General features: G+C 41.1%; 1 protein-coding gene across 6 annotated transcripts in view; it reads right to left on the reverse strand.

Annotated features, from left to right (window-relative positions):
* Positions 1-21282, reverse strand: part of ltbp1 (latent transforming growth factor beta binding protein 1) — a 134892-nt gene that overhangs the window by 87950 nt on the left and 25660 nt on the right. For all 6 annotated transcript variants that reach the window (XM_085243015.1, XM_085243014.1, XM_085243017.1 and 3 more), the window contains exon 3: positions 20165-20549. In XM_085243015.1, the coding sequence (XP_085099141.1) occupies positions 20165-20549 (385 nt within the window). The remainder of the gene's footprint in view (positions 1-20164; positions 20550-21282) is intronic.

Consider the following 21282-nt stretch of genomic DNA (forward strand, 5'->3'; position numbering starts at 1 on the left):
ACCTTTACATGGAGGAGGTGGAAAGACACACTCTTTGCTCTTTTAAAGGGACAGTACCTAGCCACATGTTGATGACACTTGGGTCAAAATCAAAACCCAAGAAGTAGAAGCCTACACTGCTCACATCAACTCTATGGATAAAAACATAAAGTTCACCAGGGAAGACACAAAGGATAACAGTTTGCCATTCCTGGACTGTGCCATGCGTATTCAAGAGAATGGAACCTAAACATTGAAGTTTACCGGAAGCCCCACACACACAGGGACCACCACCCTCTGGAACACAAACATGGAGTAATCAGGACCCTACAACACCGGGCAGAAAATGTTCCCTCTAAGCCTGAGGGGAAAAAGAGGGAACACTCACATGTAAAGGAAGCTCTTAAAACATGGACTTCCATCAAATCAACAAAGATGCACAGAAAAGAAGATCAGACACCAACTAGGAAGGGCCAGAAAGGCAAACGCAACAATATTGTCATCCCCTATGTGACAGGTTTATCACAGAAACTCTTCTCCAAGCACAACATCCCAGTGTACTCCAGACCCAGCCACACACTCAGACAAAAAATGGTTCATTCCAAGGACAAAGCTCCTAAACACAAACTTAATGTAGTGTATGCTGTACAGTGTAGCAAGGAATGCTCAGACCTCTACATTGGAGAGACCAGACAGCCACTTCATAAACACATGGCACAACATAGAAAGCCACCTCGACAGGACAAGACTTGGCGGTCCATCTGCATCTAAAGGACAAAGATCACTCTTTCGAGAATGCCAGTGTTCATATTTTGGACAGAGAAGACATTTGGTTTGAAAGAGGAGTGAAAGAAGCCATTTATTTCCAATATGAGCGACCATTTTTGAACAGAGGGCGGGGCTTACGACACCAACTGTCTGTCTTTATTCTGATGGACCAGACATGAGATCTGTAAGTGATTTGTCAGAGCATCCTCAATCCCAACACTTAACATACCAACAATTTGTCACGTCCCAATTAGGGCTGCCACAAACGATTATTTTGATAGTCGACTAGTCACCGATTATTTTTGCGATTAGTCGACTAATCAGATCATCATCCATTGGACGTAAAACGTACAGCTTATTGCACCAGCAGCATCTGCTCTTATATAACTATCATTAGCTTACAGCTTTAAGTGTTTACGGTATGTGCTCACTAAAAATAAAGACAAGATGATAGTTTATTAAATTTTAATGAAATTTGCAGATTCTTTCGGTGAAGTTTAATAAACTCCTTGCTATCTAAAATATAACAGGACACCGGAGTATATTCTCGAGAATCTCACACTTCTGATAATCAGTTGTTTATTCAGCTGTGTAAAAACTATAACTTTAATCTCAGCCAAACCGATTTACTCAGGAACAAATAAAATATTAAAAAAGCCAAACAATAACATTTTGAAGTTATCTAAGTGACTTATATATATTTAACCTGAGTAGCGACAGACGGCAGTGGGTTTGAAAACGATTTGCCGGGAGTCCGGTGCTCTCATGGGCTCCAGTGAGCCTTGCCCCCGGCTAGCTATCGAGCTAGTGGGCAACAGACGTCTCCGAAAATGTCGGGGCGCTTTTGAAAATATGTGGTGTCTTGATAAACTGAGCAGATATTTGAGGTTTACACAGCTACATTCTCACCTGAAAATATGTTAAACGTTTATTTTGTGACCCAGAAAGAATAATAAGAGTAATATTAAAACTAACTAGCTGCCGCCATTGTTGTAAACTGAGCTGGGCTGCGCTATGAATTCTGGGACACAGCTTCTTCTTCTTCTTCGGGGTTAACGGCAGCTGGCATCCTTGTACATGCAGTGCTGCCATCTTCTGTTTCAGTCCGTTATTACACTCTTAAATCCTTCTACTTATTCCTGCGTCTTTTGTGATCTTACAAAGCTTCAAACGACGCGTCGACTATTAAATCAGTCGTCGACGATTTTGATAGTCGACATAATCGTGACTAGTCGACTAATCGTGGCAGCCCTAGTCCCGATACGTCTCATAGTAACGCAAAAGGTAACCTTCCCTATGCTATGCTCCAGATTGTGGATGGAATCCAATAGAATGATGCTCCTGGCAGTAACACACGTTCCAGCCATGTATTCCAGCCCTAACCTTAACCACAACCTTAACCATATCAGATAGTTTTTTCCAAAGCGATTCATGATGAGAAAGCAAGATAAATTTACATGTGTAGATCCAAACAGTTCTCATGTTTCCAAACGTGTAACATACCGACGATTTGTCACATAGCGTCGGAATGTTACTTTTTGGCATGGGAACGTGTTGGATTTGTTGCTGTAATTATATTTTTTCAAACTGTGAAACAAATTGAATAACATTCATCCATCTAATGTTGGGTTTAGTGGTGGGGAACAACTTTTACTTTGTGCAGCACTCTCTCTGTGACTGTTTCACCCAGTCAGAGCAAGCAGCTTCCAAGAACCACTCGCTGAGTGGTCGGGTAATACACATTTTTATGTAGCAACTGAAGGTTGCCAGGCAGTCGATCGATCTAAGATAGCAATAATAATGACACAGAGCGAAATGTAAAAATAACATAAAAAATAGTACAGAATATTAAGCAATAACGGATAAATGAAAGGTTTTGCAGAAATTAAATTGCATTTGAACAAAAACAAAACTGTCATCAAAAAAGCAATTAAAAATAAAATAATTCTTATAAATTAAAATATGTAATATTATTAGTAATTATACAAAGTTTTGGATAACTCCTGTTGGTGGCTTTCAAAGAAAATGTCATTAATACAGTACACACAGCACATTATACTGTATGTGCAGAAGATTTAACACTAATGGAAAATGATATGTCCTTCTCCGGGACTGGAAAATGAGGGATACAAGGAGAGTGCATGGCCACAGAAAGAAGATGATAACATGGAGGGAGAGCCATTTGTCAACCAGACATATTTTCATCCCTTTCATATGATAGGCCTCCTGCCACAGTATAAATAAACAGAAAGTGATAGCCTTGTACATAGCTCAGCTATGACCCTGTAAAGTCTTAAATAGCTCTTCTGTTCAGATTATGCAGCAGGCTAATGCAGAACTGTACTGTAACTTTTCACACCTCATTGTATGAAATGTTTGCTTGTACGATGCAGTCATGAAAACATTTTGTGGTTGAAGGGTTACAATTATCTGTTAAGATAAATTTGTGTCTGTGTACTCACAGTGGACACAATAGCGTATGTAAAAAAGCTTTTGTGCATGCTTGTTTATATAAACTGACCAGCATCTAGTTTGTTATGGAGGTGACAGGTGTTGTAATCTAAATTGAGACAGGCAAGGGGAGCATATTTGACTTTGTTTACTGCTCACTCCCCTAAATGAAACCTATAAAAACATGTAACCTTTCAAATCTGCAGCCAAGAAAAGCACTGTGTGTGTAAAAAAGATTTGTGTGTGGACTTAGCCAAAAAAACCCTGCAAGTTACAAGTACGAATTTTGACCCTATTTCTCTTCCTTTCATCTGATTGGTCAATGTCATGTCAATCACAAATGTAACAATCCAATCAGAGAACAGATGGGTTTGGCTGTCGGAGGGGCGCTTTTTTGAGCTGCAGGTCCTTGAAGGGTAATACAGTTTGAAGCTAGAGGATCTCTATATAAATACCCGATAGAAGCTAGGTCCCCTAACTTTCAGCAGCTGTTGAAAGGAAAAAGTTGTGGTATATCAGTGGTTAGAAATACTTATTACTACTTATTACTTTAGGATTATTTTAACACAAAGTCAGGGCTGACCCGGGACCATTGCTGTGAGTCACAGTGCGCAGCATAAAAGTCCTTTCACATCCGACGCAGGATGTGCTGCTAATGCTAACTGCTAACTAAAAGCAAAGGATCCAGAATTTGTTGCTGGCTGCTGGGCTCTGTGGGTTTTTGCAGCAGCTCTACCTGTACTAGATGCACCTGCTCCTTGTCGTTTCTATCTCTGACTTTATGTCCTCTACAAGAGTTTCTCTTTTTTTGCTAGTTCTTCAAATGTTCAATAAAAACATGTATGCTAATTCGTAACGAAGAAAGCTTTGTAATGAAGACTGTCATTTCCAAAACACTGCCCCCCCCCCGCGGTCCGCAGCGCTGTTGAAAAGGCTGTGGAAGTCCCTGTATTAAACACATAGTCCTGTGACACAAAAATCACCAAACTTGGACGACCACAGACTGTTTTCCTTCGTGGTGATGAAGGAAAACGCTGGGTTGGCATGTAAAAGGGCATTTATTCCCTTCAAAGACCTACAAAGTACAAAATATTTATGACCACATTTTGAGCCCATAATTTTCATCCTGCCTCAAGAAAATATCATGACTGCATTCACTGGCAATGAGTGCAACAGTAAAATAAAGAAATTATTTAACAAATAAAAAAAAGACAAAAGTTTGGAGGGTGTCCAGTGATTGTTACAAAAGCCTGCTGGTCTTGAATATCAGATTGAACTATTTCCACACAAACAGATCGGTGAGTGAGGTGCGTACGTGTGTGTGCCTGTGTGTGCGTGCATGCATGTGTGTGTGTGAGTGCGCATTCATATCTTTGTGGGGACCAACAGCCCTTATGGGGACCAAAATCCTAGTGACTAACCTAATGGTTAGGTTTAGGGAAGGGGTTAGGCTTTTCATTTTTCATGGTTAGGGTTAGGGTAAACGGCTAGGGAAAGCATTATGTCCCCACAAGATATGAATAACCAACAAGTGTGTGTTTGTGTGTGAGACAGAGAGAGAGAGAGAGGAGGGAGGGCTGAATCTGTTCACTTTCGGCCTTCAATGCTGTGGCCACAATCACAATCCAGTGCCGACCTCCAGAACTAGCTGTCCAAGTCTTCCCCACAAGAACTGACATACTCTGGTCTACCGAAATGAACCCGCTGAACCTCACAAGTGCCCTCACACATACTAGTGAAGGCAGTCGGACTTCAAGGAGGGAAAGCAGCAATATCTACACTGAATAAGATCTGATAAGATCAGATCAGAGTTTCAGTAATAATCTGCAAAGACTGTTTAATGAACCCTGGCAGAAAGTACAAGACAGCAGTTGAGAAATCAAGACCCGTATGCCAAATTTGGTCCTCTGTCAAAAGGATTCAGTTCCTCAATAACAGTAAAGGTTTCCACTATGATTGCTTTCACCACAACTTGCATTCTAAAAAAAATCTGCTTTCAGTTTTTCAGATTATATTTTTCCATTTGTATTCCCTAACTATGGCAGTACCATTTCTCTCTCTCTCTCTCTCTGCACTACATCCAACAACTTCTCTTTTGGACATGGTGGGTCTGCATGTACTTTGTAATGTGTACATGCCGTAGAAAACCTGCAAGTTTCACATGACTACATGATCAGAACTAAGAGAATTTTCCTCTGTTAGTCTCTAAAGAGCATGTGTGGGCTGTCAAATGACCACTAAATTAGTCCTAATGATCACAACAATGATTAAGAAAGGAAACCGATAGCTTATTCCCTTCAGTGCAGTTTTTCTAGAGTAGTGTGGTCACTTGACTTAATGAGCCAACACTTTGCTCAGGCACATTGTTAATGAAGGTTTTCATGAATAAATTATATAATTATATAGCGCTTTCCTACTCTACAACTTACCTCATTCATACAAGCACTTTTATTTGATGCGTAAGTGCTTTCTATCTAACATCCACACATATTCACACTCCGACTTTGGGTTTGGACATTTGGCATGCAGACTGGCGAAACCAGGGATCAGTTAGCAGATGACCTTCTATACCTCCTGGGCTACAGCCAAGCCAACTTTTCTAACATAGGTTATGAGGCTCCTAACACCATGGCTTGGTATTATTTTCACCTTGTGAGACTGTGTGTGCAACATCCTGGCAAAATGTGGTCCTGGATAGAGTTAGTGAAGCAGGGACTACTACAAAAATGGTTCTGGGTACTTTAACAGATATTTGCATGTTTATCCATTTGGACACATTTTGTCAACATCACTGCTCAAACAGGAAATCTCAGTCTTTATATGTGTTTGGTTAAAATTTATATATGTGGTCCAAGATCTCAAGTGTTCACGTTTTTTTATAAATTCCTGAAGTTCAAATTCAGTCAGTCTGAACCTGTGTTACATGTTTTAAATTGTTATGAAACTACAGTAGAAATGTAATGTTCTCAGTTGCAGTCACTCAAACTTCTATTTCTAAAGTGTAACTGTGTTCAGTTCTGGCATACTCAAAGGGTAGTGACTTGTCAGTTACACAGTGGACCAACTCTTAAGCGCGCTCTGTTTTATCGTCCTTTTGGACTCTAATAGGAACCATCATTTTAAAAAATGACCTACATGTTGTAAGATTAGCAATGAACTCACCTAAAATCTACTGGGGTCACTGATGAAGAGAGTGGAGCAGAAGGGTTTTTTCTTAGACTCCTATACAACCAGATTGTATAAATAAGAGTGCAGGTTTAAGGCACTTCCGCTTACTGAAATTTCCAGAACCGGAAACTACATCTATTAATCACACATAAACTGACTGAGGCTTTCACAGTACTAAATATGAAAGGTCTTAAAAAAACAGACACAACAAGCCCTGGCGCAGGGTGCCACCAGTGCATCGAGCCACCTGGGGGGCTCTTCAACTGGTGGGAGAGGCTATTACATCTTGCAGGAGGTCTCCTCTCTTCAGGAACTCTCTCTGCAGGAGGGGGAGATATAGGAGAGGTGGAGGAAGATCTCAGCCTGGGCGTCTATTGTCTTGTGTAGTCTGGAAGATGAGTGGATGACGGGGTGGGTGCAGTTTTCTCTGTGGTGGGGTCGGGTGGGCTGTCCCGGGCTCTGTGGGGCCAGGCGGCGCTGCCGAACTGGGCCCCGGTCTGGATGGGCCTGGGCCCCCTTTCCCTGGCGGGTCGCAGAGTATGGGGGTGCCTACTGGGGTCAGCAGGGGGAGCTGGCCCCAGGGAGGGGTCACTTGCCCCTCCCTTCCTTCCCTCTCCATCTCCAGCTGCCTCCCTCTTCCCGCTCCACCACAACCACCCACACATTCAAGGCCCATATTTAGCAAGTGAAAATAAAATAAAATAAACAATAAAAGGTGAATCAAATAGACCATTACAGCAAGGCTGGGATGGTCCATTTGGTAAATCCGTTGGGCATCTTTCTTCGCCTTTAGACAACAATTCTGATGGCAAAAGAGCCAAACGGGACAGGCAAAAAAACAAAGAAAAAAGAATTAAATGATTCAGGTCTTTACAAAAAGAATGAGGCAATACAGTGCCATTCACCAGCTAACGTTCCAACTGAAGGCATTCTAGACAAGCGCAATATTTTGAACAATTATAAGATGGATCCTATCTGTAAACATTTCTGTTTCCACTCCAATCTTAAAACCACTAGACATTTTTCAAAAATGGAGACTTTATGCACAACACACAGCCAACTGCTTTTTGTGCCATTTATGCTGTTTTCCTATTCATCATTAGAGGGACAAAAGAACAAATACATTCACAACATTCTTGTTAACTCATTACTGAAACATTGGTTGGGAAATTACATTCAACACATCCAAGCAGCATCAAAGCCAAAAAACAAATACTGTGAACTGCAGACGTGACCCAACAAGATTTCCATGTACGCTGGACAAATTTGTATCTTTTTGAAACAAATTTTCCAACACAAGGCTTCTAACGCTTTAGCTTGGTATTAGGTTTTTGGATACAGGACTGGATTATATACTGATTATATACCATCTGGCCGGGGATTTTAGGTTTGCATGTTCTAAGTAGGCTAGACAGAGGATGAGAGTGGGGCACGGTGGGAATGCTGCTACACAAGTAATCCCAAAAGGAGGGTTTACATGAAGAGGATGTGGGACAATTCGATACCCAAAAGCAAAAAAACTAGTAGCTAGGTGTTTCTACATTTAAACGAAGCAACTGCTAGCTCAACTAGAGATTGATGAGGTACAACATAAATGCTAAAGCAAAAGGGAGTTTGGACATCAGGTCAGGGGGGAGATACCATCATCCTCACCATCGAAGATTGAGTACCATGCCCCATGAACAACTGGTGCGTTGAAGACATTGAATGTGAAAGCCCTCGGTAAGTGTAAAGATGTGAATGTAGCATTATGGACAAACCCTACTGCTACCAAGACGGAAAGCAGCCAACTCATCTACATTACAGCAGCAGTGATCACTGAGATGTTTGGCTACAAGATGAACAGCCACAAGGAGCCGTACCCTCCATGGACACGGAGACTAGAGGCCAAGATCAAGTTAGCACAGTGGGAATTTAGCCAACTATCGGAGCTGCAAAAACACATGATCAGAAAAGGGATGCCAGCTTGGCCAGCTTATTTTCCCAAAGGCACTAATCAGGGCAGCACAAGAACTAGCTCATAGCTAATATTGCATACTCCCTGTATATTATCACTGTGACAGTGTTGCAACTACTTGCACTTTAAATTCTAATTACACCCACACATAAACTACAAGTGCTACAAAGCACTTGTTTTACTAATTTATTACTTTCTTTTTAGTTGTGTGAGGAGAACCTGCAAAGTAAGAGTTTCATTGCTCTGCATAACCATCTGTGTTTTGGCATGTACATGACAATAAACTTCTCGAATCTTGATAGATAAATATATAGGGGACTATTTTTTCTTTTGCCAGGTTGAGGATGGGATTTTGGGGTGTAGGTCAGAGCATGGAGAGCTAAGGAGGGGAAGGGCTTCAGATTTAGGCGGAGCAATGTGCAGAGGCTGCAAGTTTGGTGATGTGGACGTGATGATAAACTCTATACAATAATTATTTAAAATGTGTTTCTTGCATTTCTGTAGCCAGCTGTAAGGTCAGTTTTCCAATTCAGGCAATCACCTGAAATTTAAAACTGACCTGTTTTTATTTTGTCATTATTTTAGTGCAATTAATCCTGATGTTATCCAAAAGTTATTTTCAACCTTTCAGAACGTTCTTATTCTATTTTTTTTAGATGTGTTAGTTGTCACGTTATTTGTTGTACCCTTTGTTTATCAGTTTTGATTAGAAATTATGCCTTTGCCATTATTCCTACTGTTGCAGGAGCGGTTAAAATGACCACTTCTGGAGATTTTGGAACACTAGCAGTTCTAGTGATAAGGTCTCTTGTAAATCTGAGCTTACGTTAAGTGTTTTACTTTTCTCTGTTTTTGACAGAGGCAAATGGCATACCCCCAAAACAACATAACAATCCATGTAATAATCCAGGTTGTGTATCAGTTAAAAAATGTGTAGATATGTGTAGATAAATTTGGTCAGCATTGTTGTAGAAAAAAATATTAATTATCTGTATTCCACACAAATGACCTAACAAGGAATGGGGAATTAATACTATATTTTGTATTGTACTCTATGACATAACCACTCTTCTGCTTGAACCAAAAGGAGAATAGGTCCTTGTGAGAGATAAATGCTTTCTGCAAATCAAGAACAGCTTTCGAGGACACAGGTCTGGTAGCAATTATGTGTGCCTGTGCAGGACATTAAACAAAAAACTCCTCTTAACGTTTTGCAGAGTGCATCTTAAACACTGCACACAAAATGTGTTCATTAACATACTAGAAATATTCATCTTCTAACATGCCAACATTAAGCGGACACGCTGGTCATTCTGGACATTTCCATCAACATTTTGCTGTAACACAAACCTGAAAAGGGGAAAATTGTTTTAAATCTACTTTCAACAATTGGACCAGACAAGGCATCGGGACAGTTTTTATCGTGTCTGATGCGACTGCACTTTCTCCAGTCATCTGCTATAGTGACAGGCAAACCAAACCCAAGTCTTACCCACAGCTTTAGTTAATGGCATTTCAAGTCCACATATGAAAGTGCCGGCAGAAATTTTACCTATTATTACACTGACTGCTGGAGAAGGAGAGTACTGGCCATCCAAACTGCAATAACAGTCTTCACAGTAAGCAATCCATGTTTGGAAAAACACACTGAACAGTCCATGTGTTTGTATCAGCAATACAGTTTGTTTGCAGGCCTTATCATTAACCATATCAAGGATTTCTACTAATCATCAGCAGATTATATTCGTTAGTATCTCCCGGACTCCAACTATGAGAAGTTACAAAGGAAAAAAAGCAACGGTGTCCATTGATACTTTATATCAAGACTCTCCATGCGCTCAACAATATTCCAGATGTGGAAAACAACATTGTTAGAGGCATGGGCGTGTTGCCAAGTGGGTCACTCTTGAAGTTGAAACATGGAAAAGTTGTGCAACAATCTCCTGGCATCACTTCTAAAATAGGTGAAAATAAAGCCAGAGCTGCCTTCAAATGAAACGTGAGTTTCTGACAAACGTAATGTGAAATCTTTAGAATATTTCCACTTTCAAGGTCACTGACAGCACGAGACGTTAGCCTCAACTTTAACAACACTCTAGTTTTCACACAGTCATGCTCATCCTGTACATTCCACAACATACCCACTCAACATCGCGCCTTAGACACTAGGAGGGGGGGGGGACATCTTCCTGCACCACTGTTTCTCATACCCTGTCTGAGACGGGGGTCTGCAGAAAGTTTGTCCTGGGCTTTGGCATCGTCCCGGTTTGCTGCTGGTTCAGGACGGCTTATGCTCGCTGGATGCTTCTGCCCCTCCCAGGGATGTGGGTTGCTTGTTGAGGTTGGGTGTTGTCGTGTGGTCGTTGGCCCTTTCTCTCGGTGGATTCAGGTGGCTTGGACCTCCTCCTTGTCGAAAGGGGGCTCTGCAGGACGCCTGGTGATTCGTGGGTGCCTGGGCCCCTGGGAGCCTGTTCTTGACTCGCACCGGGGTGGTCAGTATCTAGTGGAGTTTACTGCATTTCACCTTTGGTAATGTCGATTCTCACCCCATGTAGGGCGTCCCTCCCTCTCCTGCTTGGATGAATATGCAGATGTTACAGAGATGTACGGACTCAGATCTTCGGTACTCTTGGGGGCTGCAGATGGTACGGTTGTCCTGGTTCCATCTCTTTCTGCCTCTGGCTCTGGGGGACAGATATTGCGGCTTCCCACCCTGTTTATCAAGTATGTTTGTGACAAAGACACATACAGAAACACTGACTCTCAATCTCTCACTCACATCCACACTCACACAACAAGTGAAAGGTGGGACCCAAATGCAGACACGGTAGGAGACGGAACTGAGTTTTAAACAAAAGGCGAGCCATTTATTTGGCTGACAAAACATGAACACAAAAACAAAGCAAGAGTGAACAGGGCAAATCCTAACCTGAAACCCAAACTGGGAAATAACTAAACAATTATGAAAACTCTGACGAGAGACACTGATATGAAACTGAACAGGTACATGCGACTATGGAACTATGAAATAAACCAAACATAAACATAAACCTGATCAGTACAAAGAACTCTGAGACATGACATGGCTAGACATGAAAGCAAACAGACAACCTGACAAAGACTGAAAGAAAACACACAGACTAAATACACACAGGAGGTGTGTGGGGAAACAGCTGACTAGAATGACATTATGACACCATGGGGAAAGGTAACAATAAGCACAATGAAAGACTTTCAAAATAAAGCAGGAACATAACGGGACGCAGACATGACACATGACAGGTTAAGACACATGAACCAACAAGGGACTAGGGATGGGTACCGGTATCCGGTGCCATGATGGCACCGGTTCTGACATAAACGGTAGTAACCAGACCGAAAAGCAGCGCACATTTCGGTGCTTTATTTCTGTGCTTTTTTTTCCTGAGCTGTGATACACTTTAGATTCTAGCCAATCATTTTACGTTTCCGAGGATAGTAGGCGGGGCCAGGTACGTGCGTTCTTTTAGAGCAGAGCTACAGATTAAAAATGACCAAGGCAAAGCGGTCAAAAGTCTGGCTGTACTTCACAGCAAAATATGCAAACTCAGCAGCCTGCAACAAGTGCTTTAAGCTGATACTGTGATACTGTCAAAGGAGGTAACACCTCGAATCTGATGAAACACCTGGCGACGCATAGCGTTTTTTTTAAAAGCCGAGAAATGCGCCGTATTTGATAGCTTGCTGTGAGACCTCACACCGAGCGCATCTACTGCGGGTGGGTTGTCTGTTATCGGACCCGGAGTTAGCAACATCCCCCAAAAACACAAAGAGGAGAGTCCTGGCCCCTAGCCCTGCCAGTGTAGCAGAAATGATGACGGATGATGATGGCAGCAGCAGCCGTTCTTCTCTGCGTGAGTAGCTTCATGTTGTTCGTGTGTAATTTACGTTGAGTAGGCTAACCACGTTATTACATTAATGCATGTAAGGTGAACTAGCAAACATCATCATAGCTACATGCGGCTGTCTTCTTGTTTGATGGCAGATACTCCCTTCACCCTGGCCAAAAAGGCTAAAATGACCAAAGAAAAAGTGGAAAACAGTTAAACATGAGAGGTTTTTGGACAAAGTTTGTGTTTTTTCCATTGTTTAAGCACTGCTTCCAGCTAAGAGTGATACCATATATGCCCCATAGCTGCAGAAAAGGCTAACATTGTTATCTTTTTACAAAAAAAACAGCTGAACATGAGAGGATTTTGGACCAATTTTGTGTTCTCCATTCTTTAAGCACCGGTTTAAGCACCAGCACTGTTTCAAAAGTACCAGTTTGGCACCGGTATCGGATAAAACCTAAACGATACCCATTCCTACAAGGGACACAGGGGTGATGACATAAAGGGATCTAATAAACAAAGAACTCAAACCGAACAACCTTGGAGCTTAAGATGACTAAATAAAGTTAAACAATGAACATCACAATACACAGTGTTGGGAAGGTTACTTTTAAACTGTATTCCACTACAGATTACAGAATACAGAATACATGCCCTAAAATGTATTTTGTAACGTATTCCGTTCCTTACTCAATGAGAGTAACATATTCTGAATACTTTGGATTGCTTAATATATTATCATGCTTTTTACAACTACATGAATGTACTATTGCTGTGTGATTTATTACTATTACTGAAGGCTACTTGCTATACCAATACCAACTAGATTTTTAAATCTTAATATAAAATGAGTAACAGTAGGGTGGACGGCTGCACTTTTAGCAGCAATCTCATATAGGAAACTATTCCGTACGTATACAGGGTGGGCCATTTATATGGATACACCGTAATAAAATGGGAATGGTTGGTGATATTAAAGCCCTGTTTGTGGCACATTAGTATATGTGAGGGGGCAAACTCCTCAAGGTGGGTGGTGACCATGGTGGCCATTTAGAAGTCGGCCATCTTGGATACAACTTTTTTTTTTTTTTTTTTTTTTCCAATAGGAAGAGGGCCATGTGACACATCAAACTTATTGGTAATGTCACAAGAAAAACAATGGTGTGCTTGGTTTCAACGTAACTTTATTCTTTCATGAGTTATTTACAAGTTTCTCTTTGTTCACAGCCATTGACATGTCGAAGAGGTTAACATGTGAAGAGCGGATCGAAATTGTGTTGATATCTGGTGAACGCAGTAACCGGGTCATTGCAGAAGATTTCAATGCAAGACACCCTACGAGACCTCCCATCTCCCACGCTACAGTCAGCAAACTGCTTGCTAAGTTTCAGGAAACTGGTTCAGTGTTGAATTTGCCAAAATGTGAACGGAAGAAAACTGTCACTAATGAAGAAACATCAGTGGCTGTCCTAGCTTCACTCAGCAAGAGCCCACAGCATAGCACTCGCCGCATGTCACTGGAGAGTGGCATTAGTCGAACATCCCTTCGGAGGATATTGGCTACTCACAAATGGCACCCTTACAAACTCCAGCTGCTGCAGCATCTCAACGAGGACGACCCAGATCAGCGCACAGAATTTGCAGAATGGGCAAAACAAAAAGGTCTCCCGATCTGACCCCCTTAGACTTTCATCTTTGGGGTCATCTGAAGGCAATTGTCTATGGTGTGAAGATACGAGATGTGCAGCATCTGAAACTACAGATACTGGATGCCTGTGCTGGCATTTCTCCTGCGGTGTTGCTATCAGTGTGTGAAGAGTGGGAGAAGAGGGTTGCATTGACAATCCAACACAATGGGCAGCACATTGAACACATTTTATAAGTGGTCAGAAACTTGTAAATAACTCATGAAAGAATAAAGTTACATTGAAACCAAGCACACCATTGTTTTTCTTGTGACATTACCAATAAGTTTGATGTGTCACATGGCCCTCTTCCTATTGAAAAAAAAAAAAAAAAGGTTGTATCCAAGATGGCCGACTTCTAAATGGCCACCATGGTCACCACCCATCTTGAGGAGTTTGCCCCCTCACATATACTAATGTGCCACAAACAGGACTTTAATATCACCAACCATTCCCATTTTATCACGGTGTATCCATATAAATGGCCCACCCTGTATAAAACAGCTCTACAGCTCCGAACCGTAATAAAGGGACCTCTGGCTAATACGTTGGTTCCCTGTCGGGCTTGTCGCCAAAAACTAGTTTTACTTTGTTGTCTATGTCAACTGTGCTTGCGAGAGACAGAGAGAGGCATTGAAAGGCTGCTCAAACAGAACTTATTGGTTCGGAGGAAAAAACGAACACAGTGTACAGTCGAGTCTTAGTAGCTTACTTACAACTGGGCTCGTCAGGCACTCTTTTTGGCTGCAGTGGTTATTATTATATTTACATGCTTCCATCTCCCGTTTCTGGTCGGTGACAGCTCGTACTTTTCCACTCTTTTTTCTCCCTCATTTGCGCTCACAGACACATAACGGGTATGGCAGTCCATTCTCCCTGCAGCACAGACTACACTGCCCATGAAGCTACATTCTTTAGGGCTATGCCTGTAACACTTTGCCTATTGCCTTCATATTAAATAATTTTTTGAATAATAATTTTTCAAAATATTTCTTCACGTCATTATGCGGAGGTAGAAGTGACATGGGCCGCGAGATTGAGACCCAGGCATTAGAGCCTCTTAATGCGTGTTGTTTGTTTCCACCGGCGTGGAATTACCAAAAATAGAGAGGGAACAGCCTAACATATGAAACAGGAAGAGACCGCTGTATAATCCATCTATTTCAACAAAGTAACTGTATTCTGAATACCACCTTTTTAAACGGTAACTTTAAGGGAATACAGTTACTAATATTTTGTATTTTAAATATGTAACGCCGGTACATGTATTCCATTACTCCCCAACACTGACAATACAGGGAAACTCAAAACACCGGTCAGACGACCCAGGACTGTGACAGTATCTGTATTTTTGTGTTCCTTGTATATTTGTTTTTTCTTACAGGTGCGGCAGTAGGCAATACATTGTGAATTTCTATTTGTACTCTATCCTTTTATTATATTTCACCCTATTCCCCCTCCTTTTCCCCCTGTCTGTCCTGTCTTTTACACTGTAATACTATAACACGTAATAAGCAAAAGAACACAAAACACAAAAGGATAAAGAAAAATATGTTCAGCACAACAATGCATTCAGATAATAATTCTGATTGCAAAAGCTGCCAGACAGGACAGGATTCTAAACAATGAAATCCTTCAATGTGCAAATCAAACAAACATGTAGGACTGCCTTTTTCATATTGCTTAAATCAGACACATTCAATCTCAGAGTGACACTGAAAAACTATTTCATGCATTTATAACTTTTAGGCTGGACTACTATAATTCAAGATGCTCTAAAACTTCCTGAAAAGCATTCAGCTGATCAAGAATGCTGACAGGGACTAGAAGAAGGGACCATATTTCATATATTTCATCTTCACTGGCAAAGCTTGTGGTTAGGGCTGGATGAAGTGTCCCTGAGACCTTTTATTAGTTATGCTGCTGGAGGTTTTCCATGATACACTGAGCATTACCTCTTTTGTCTCTCCTACATCACTATTAGTAATTACTAAAGTGTCTCCAACAGTTTGTCTTTTTCTCTCTTTTCTTCCCCTTACTCCTAACCGGTCATGGCAGATGGCTTCCCCTCCCCTCTGACATCACACAGGCCACACACAGCCCACTTTAATGTTAACTCTCTTTTCTATCGCTATACATGAATATAACTGCACATTTAATCCCAGAGATATCTTAACATAAGAAAAAGAAAAGCAATTACAACAGCATGTTGTTTTTCTACACAATAGAAAATTCTAATTATAGGATTAAGAAGCTGATTAAATGCTCGCGATTTGCTCAAAATGGTCCTGAAGGGAACATACCGGAGAAAGGTCCAGCTCTTCATTATGATGCTACACAGAGTTAAACAATTCCAGATGCTCAACAGAAACTTTTTGTTGAGTTTTTTTGCCTGCAGCAAATATTACAGTTTGCTCAAACTGCTGTGATTAGATGTATTTGTATTGGATTGGATTTCATTTTGTTTTAGTTCTCAAAATTTCCATGTTTATTGCTGTACATTTCATAGACAGTCTTCAATGTGCAGCTGATCTAATGAAGCCCCGAAAGGCTTCAGTCATAAATTATCAGTATAAACAATGTTGTACGTGCAAACAAATTAAAAACCTCTATCAAATCCATCAGTGCTTCTTTATTCCAAAACCTTTAAAGGTGACATTTTCCATTTCGAGGACACAGGTCTGGTAGCAATTAAACGGATAGCTTTCCTCACAATCAAATGCTTTAAAATTCTTTTCTTTAAATCTCTATTGATCCTGCATATCATGCAAATACACACACACGGCAATATCCACCTTGAAGTGGTATAAACAATGTTTTGACCAGACAAGACTACTGCTGAAATAAATCTACTTCAACCACTCCTAAAGAGGATAGTAGGGCTGCCACGATTTGTCGACTAGTCACGATTACGTCGACTATCAAAATCGTCGACGACTGATTTAATAGTCGACGCGTCGTTTGAAGCTTTGTAAGATCACAAAAGACGCAGGAATAAGTGGCAGGATTTAAGAGTGTAATACCGGACTGAAACAGAAGATGGCAGCATTGCATGTACAAGGATGTCAGCTACCGTTAAACCCCGAAGAAGAAGAAGAAGCAGCTGTGTCCCAGAATTCATAGCGCGGCCCAGCGCAGTTTCCAACAATGGCGGCAGCTAGTTAGTTTTAATGTTACTCTTATTATTCTTTCTGGGTCACAAAATAAACGTTTAACATATTTTCAGGCGAGAATGTAGCTGTGTAAACCTCAAATATCTGCTCAGTTTATCAAGACACCACATATTTTCAAAAGCGCTCCGACGTTTTCGGAGACATCTGTTACCCACTAGCTCGATAGCGAGCCGGGGGCTAGGCTCACTAGCACCGTGAGAACACCGGACTCCCCGCAAATCGTTTTCAAACCCACCGCCGTCTTTCGCTACTCAGGTTAAATATATATATGAGTCACTTAGATAACTTAAAATGTTGTTGTTTGGCTTTTTTTTAGTATTTTATTTGTTCCTGAGTAAATCAGTTTGTCTGAGATTAAAGTTATAGTTTTTACACAGCTGAATAAACGTCAAGCAGACAGCTGATTATCAGAAGTGTGAGATGCTCCAGAATTTACTCCAGTGTCCTGTTATATTTTAGATAGCAAGGAGTTTATTAAACTTCACCGAAACAATCTGCAAATTTCATTAAAATTTAATAAACTATCATCTTTTCTTTATTTTTAGTTAGCACAGACCTTAAACACTTAAAGCTGTAAGCTAATGATAGTTATATAAGAGCAGATGCTGCTGGTGCAATAAGCTGTAGTTTTACGTCCAACGGATGATGATCTGATTAGTCGACTAATCGCAAAAATAATCGGTGACTAGTCGACTATCAAAATAATCGTTTGTGGCAGCCCTAGAGGATAGCAATCATCCCAAAATGGAACTCTGTTATGAATAACAGAATAAAAGACAGAATTTTTCTTTTATTCTGAATAAAAGTATAAAAGACAAATCTCATTGTTGATGCACACATACATGATTTTTTCACTAATATCAGCAAGATTAATGTATTTCAGTAGGTTCAATGTTTTGTGTCAATAGCATGTCTTCTGTCGAGACTCTTCAGAGAAGATGTATTGACCTGGCAACCAAGAAAAGGAAAAAAGCTTTGGAAAAAAATGGCAACTGCTGTACAAAACTCCACAAAAGGAAGAATGACTCTTCCTTTACAGGGAGTGCAGAATTATTAGGCAAATGAGTATTTTGTCCACATCATCCTCTTCATGCATGTTGTCTTACTCCAAGCTGTAGAGGCTCGAAAGCCTACTACCAATTAAGCATATTAGGTGATGTGCATCTCTGTAATGAGAAGGGGTGTGGTCTAATGACATCAACACCCTATATCAGGTGTGCATAATTATTAGGCAGCGTCCTTTCCTTTGGCAAAATGGGTCAAAAGAAGGACTTGACAGGCTCAGAAAAGTCAAAAATAGTCAGATATCTTGCAGAGGGATGCAGCAGTCTCAAAATTGCAAAGCGTCTGAAGCGTGATCATCGAACAATCAAGCGTTTCATTCAAAATACTCAACAGGGTCGCAAGAAGCGTGTGGAAAAACCAAGGCGCAAAATAACTGCCCATGAACTGAGAAAGGTCAAGCGTGCAGCTGCCAAGATGCCACTTGCCACCAGTTTGGCCATATTTCAGAGCTGCAACATCACTGGAGTGCCCAAAAGCACAAGGTGTGCAATACTCAGAGACATGGCCAAGGTAAGAAAGGCTGAAAGACGACCACCACTGAACAAGACACACAAGCTGAAACGTCAAGACTGGGCCAAGAAATGTCTCAAGACTGGTTTTTCTAAGGTTTTATGGACTGATGAAATGAGAGTGAGTCTTGATGGGCCAGATGGATGGGCCCGTGGCTGGATTGGTAAAGGGCAGAGAGCTCCAGTCCGACTCAGACGCCAGCAAGGTGGAGGTGGAGTACTGGTTTGGGCTGCTATCATCAAAGATGAGCTTGTGGGGCCTTTTCGGGTTGAGGATGGAGTCAAGCTCAACTCCCAGTCCTACTGCCAGTTTCTGGAAGACACCTTCTTCAAGCAGTGGTACAGGAAGAAGTCTGCATCCTTCAAGAAAAACATGATTTTCATGCAGGACAATGCTCCATCACACGCGTCCAAGTACTCCACAGCGTGGCTGGCAAGAAAGGGTATAAAAGAAGAAAAACTAATGACATGGCCTCCTTGTTCACCTGATCTGAACCCCATTGAGAACCTGTGGTCCATCATCAAATGTGAGATTTACAAGGAGGGAAAACAGTACACCTCTCTGAACAGTGTCTGGGAGGCTGTGGTTGCTGCTGCACGCAATGTTGATGGTGAACAGATCAAAACACTGACAGAATCCATGGATGGCAGGCTTTTGAGTGTCCTTGCAAAGAAAGGTGGCTATATTGGTCGCTGATTTGTTTTTGTTTTGTTTTTGAATGTCAGAAATGTATATTTGTGAATGTGGAGATGTTATATTGGTTTCACTGGTGAAAATAAATCATTGAAATAGGTATATATTTGTTTTTTGTTAAGTTGCCTAATAATTATGCACAGTAATAGTCACCTGCACACACAGATATCCCCCTAAAATAGCTAAAACTAAAAACAAACTAAAAACTAATTCCACAAACATTCAGCTTTGATATTAATGAGTTTTTTGGGTTCATTGAGAACATGGTTGTTGTTCAATAATAACATTATTCCTCAAAAATACAACTTGCCTAATAATTCTGCACTCCCTGTATACCACCAACTGGTGGAGGTATAGCATCTACATAAGATAGGAGGAGAACATCCGTTTTTGGAAAACTTGTAACCTGTAAGTACAAACTGAGTATCATTTAATCATCGCCACCTACCTGACTGTTCTTGCTGAAACCTTGATGACCACAGAGTACATGTCTACTTTCTGAAGGATAACACCCCATGTAACAAAGCTCAGACTGATTTTATAATATAAATTTACTAAATGGCCTCCATAATCAGCAGAGCTCAATCCAACAGAAGATCTCTGGGATGTGATGAGAGAATTTCATCATGAAAATGCTGCCTACAAATCTGACACAAATGCATAAATGCATTTTTGGTTTTGTTATTTTTTTTTATGTGGTTTATGACTTCCAGAAGCTTGTCTATCACAGGAGCTATATGTGGGAAACAAATTAATGTTTATTACCAAAGCAAATTAGGGATGTGGCGGTGTGAAGACGTTTCATGGAAAAATGTATTGAAAGATTGAATCAAAGATACTTACTGCTGTTGGATGTGTTGCTGTATGTAATGTGGCCGCACAAACTGCGGGGCTGGCTTGACAGTTAGTTTCATCTGGCCCATGTTGTTAGATGGAGAGGGGCCAGAGCCATAACCATTAGGAGGCACTTGCTGAGGTATTGGCCGCTGGGGTACCACACTGTGTACATTGGTGTTGCCAGAAGTGTGTCCATTAGTATGACCAGTGGTGTGCCCGCTTGTGTGACCAGTGTTGTGCCCGTTGGTGGGTCCGTTCCCAGGCCGCGGTGGAAAGGAGTGTGTGGGTACAGTCTTCTGTTCGCATGCCTTCCCCTCTGAGCCAGGTTTGCAGACACAGTGCTGAGGCCTGAGGCACATTCCTCCATTATGGCACTGAGGGATGCAGTTGGCTAGGACACCACATGAAGTCCAGGGTACAGAGAAAGAGGAAAACAGAAAGACAGATTGAGAATAAGTGATGATAGAAAGATGTCACCCATACAAAAAAGGAACATCAAAGCATATGGATATAACAGACTTGGATTTTCTTCATTTTAAATGTACTTCTATTGTTCAGAGATTCTGTAAAGCATTTAAATGTCTCTGCTCAGTGTTAGTATAGACAGCGGTTACACATGGCAAACGGTTCAGTTAGAGCTGCCTTTTGTCTTAATTATATATTCTCAGAGTTTTTACAGCAATTTATGAATCCAGTTAGAAAAAATAATTCCAGAACCAATGTATTTATTATGCACGCAGCTGCTATAGGAGACCCAAAACATCACCCCTACAGCAGGACTGGTGAACAGGTCATTACATATCTATTCTGACAACGCATTGAGGGGCACAGTTTGACACAGCAGTCCAGGAGTGTACGCTGAAATGTTTTTGTTCCTCTCTTTTAGTCTCTTTATAATTAAGCAAATGTATCCTTGCTTGCTTGCTTGCAAATGTATCCCCCCAAATTATTTTTATTTGACCCATTATTTCTTTATTTAGCCTATGCTTTGCCTTAAGATGGACTCTCAGTTCATAAACTGTCTGAAACAAGTCATCTTATGACTCTTACCCTGTCATGAAGCATGGGCCTGAGAAACACAGGACAGTTAACTCAAAATGCACCTTTTAATAAAGTTGTGGAAA

The sequence above is a fragment of the Mchenga conophoros genome, linkage group LG13 (assembly GCF_057382185.1).
Source record: "Mchenga conophoros isolate Kocher_MC1m ecotype Shallow Benthic linkage group LG13, M_conophoros_male_GT1.1, whole genome shotgun sequence".
Classification (NCBI taxonomy): domain Eukaryota; kingdom Metazoa; phylum Chordata; class Actinopteri; order Cichliformes; family Cichlidae; genus Mchenga; species Mchenga conophoros.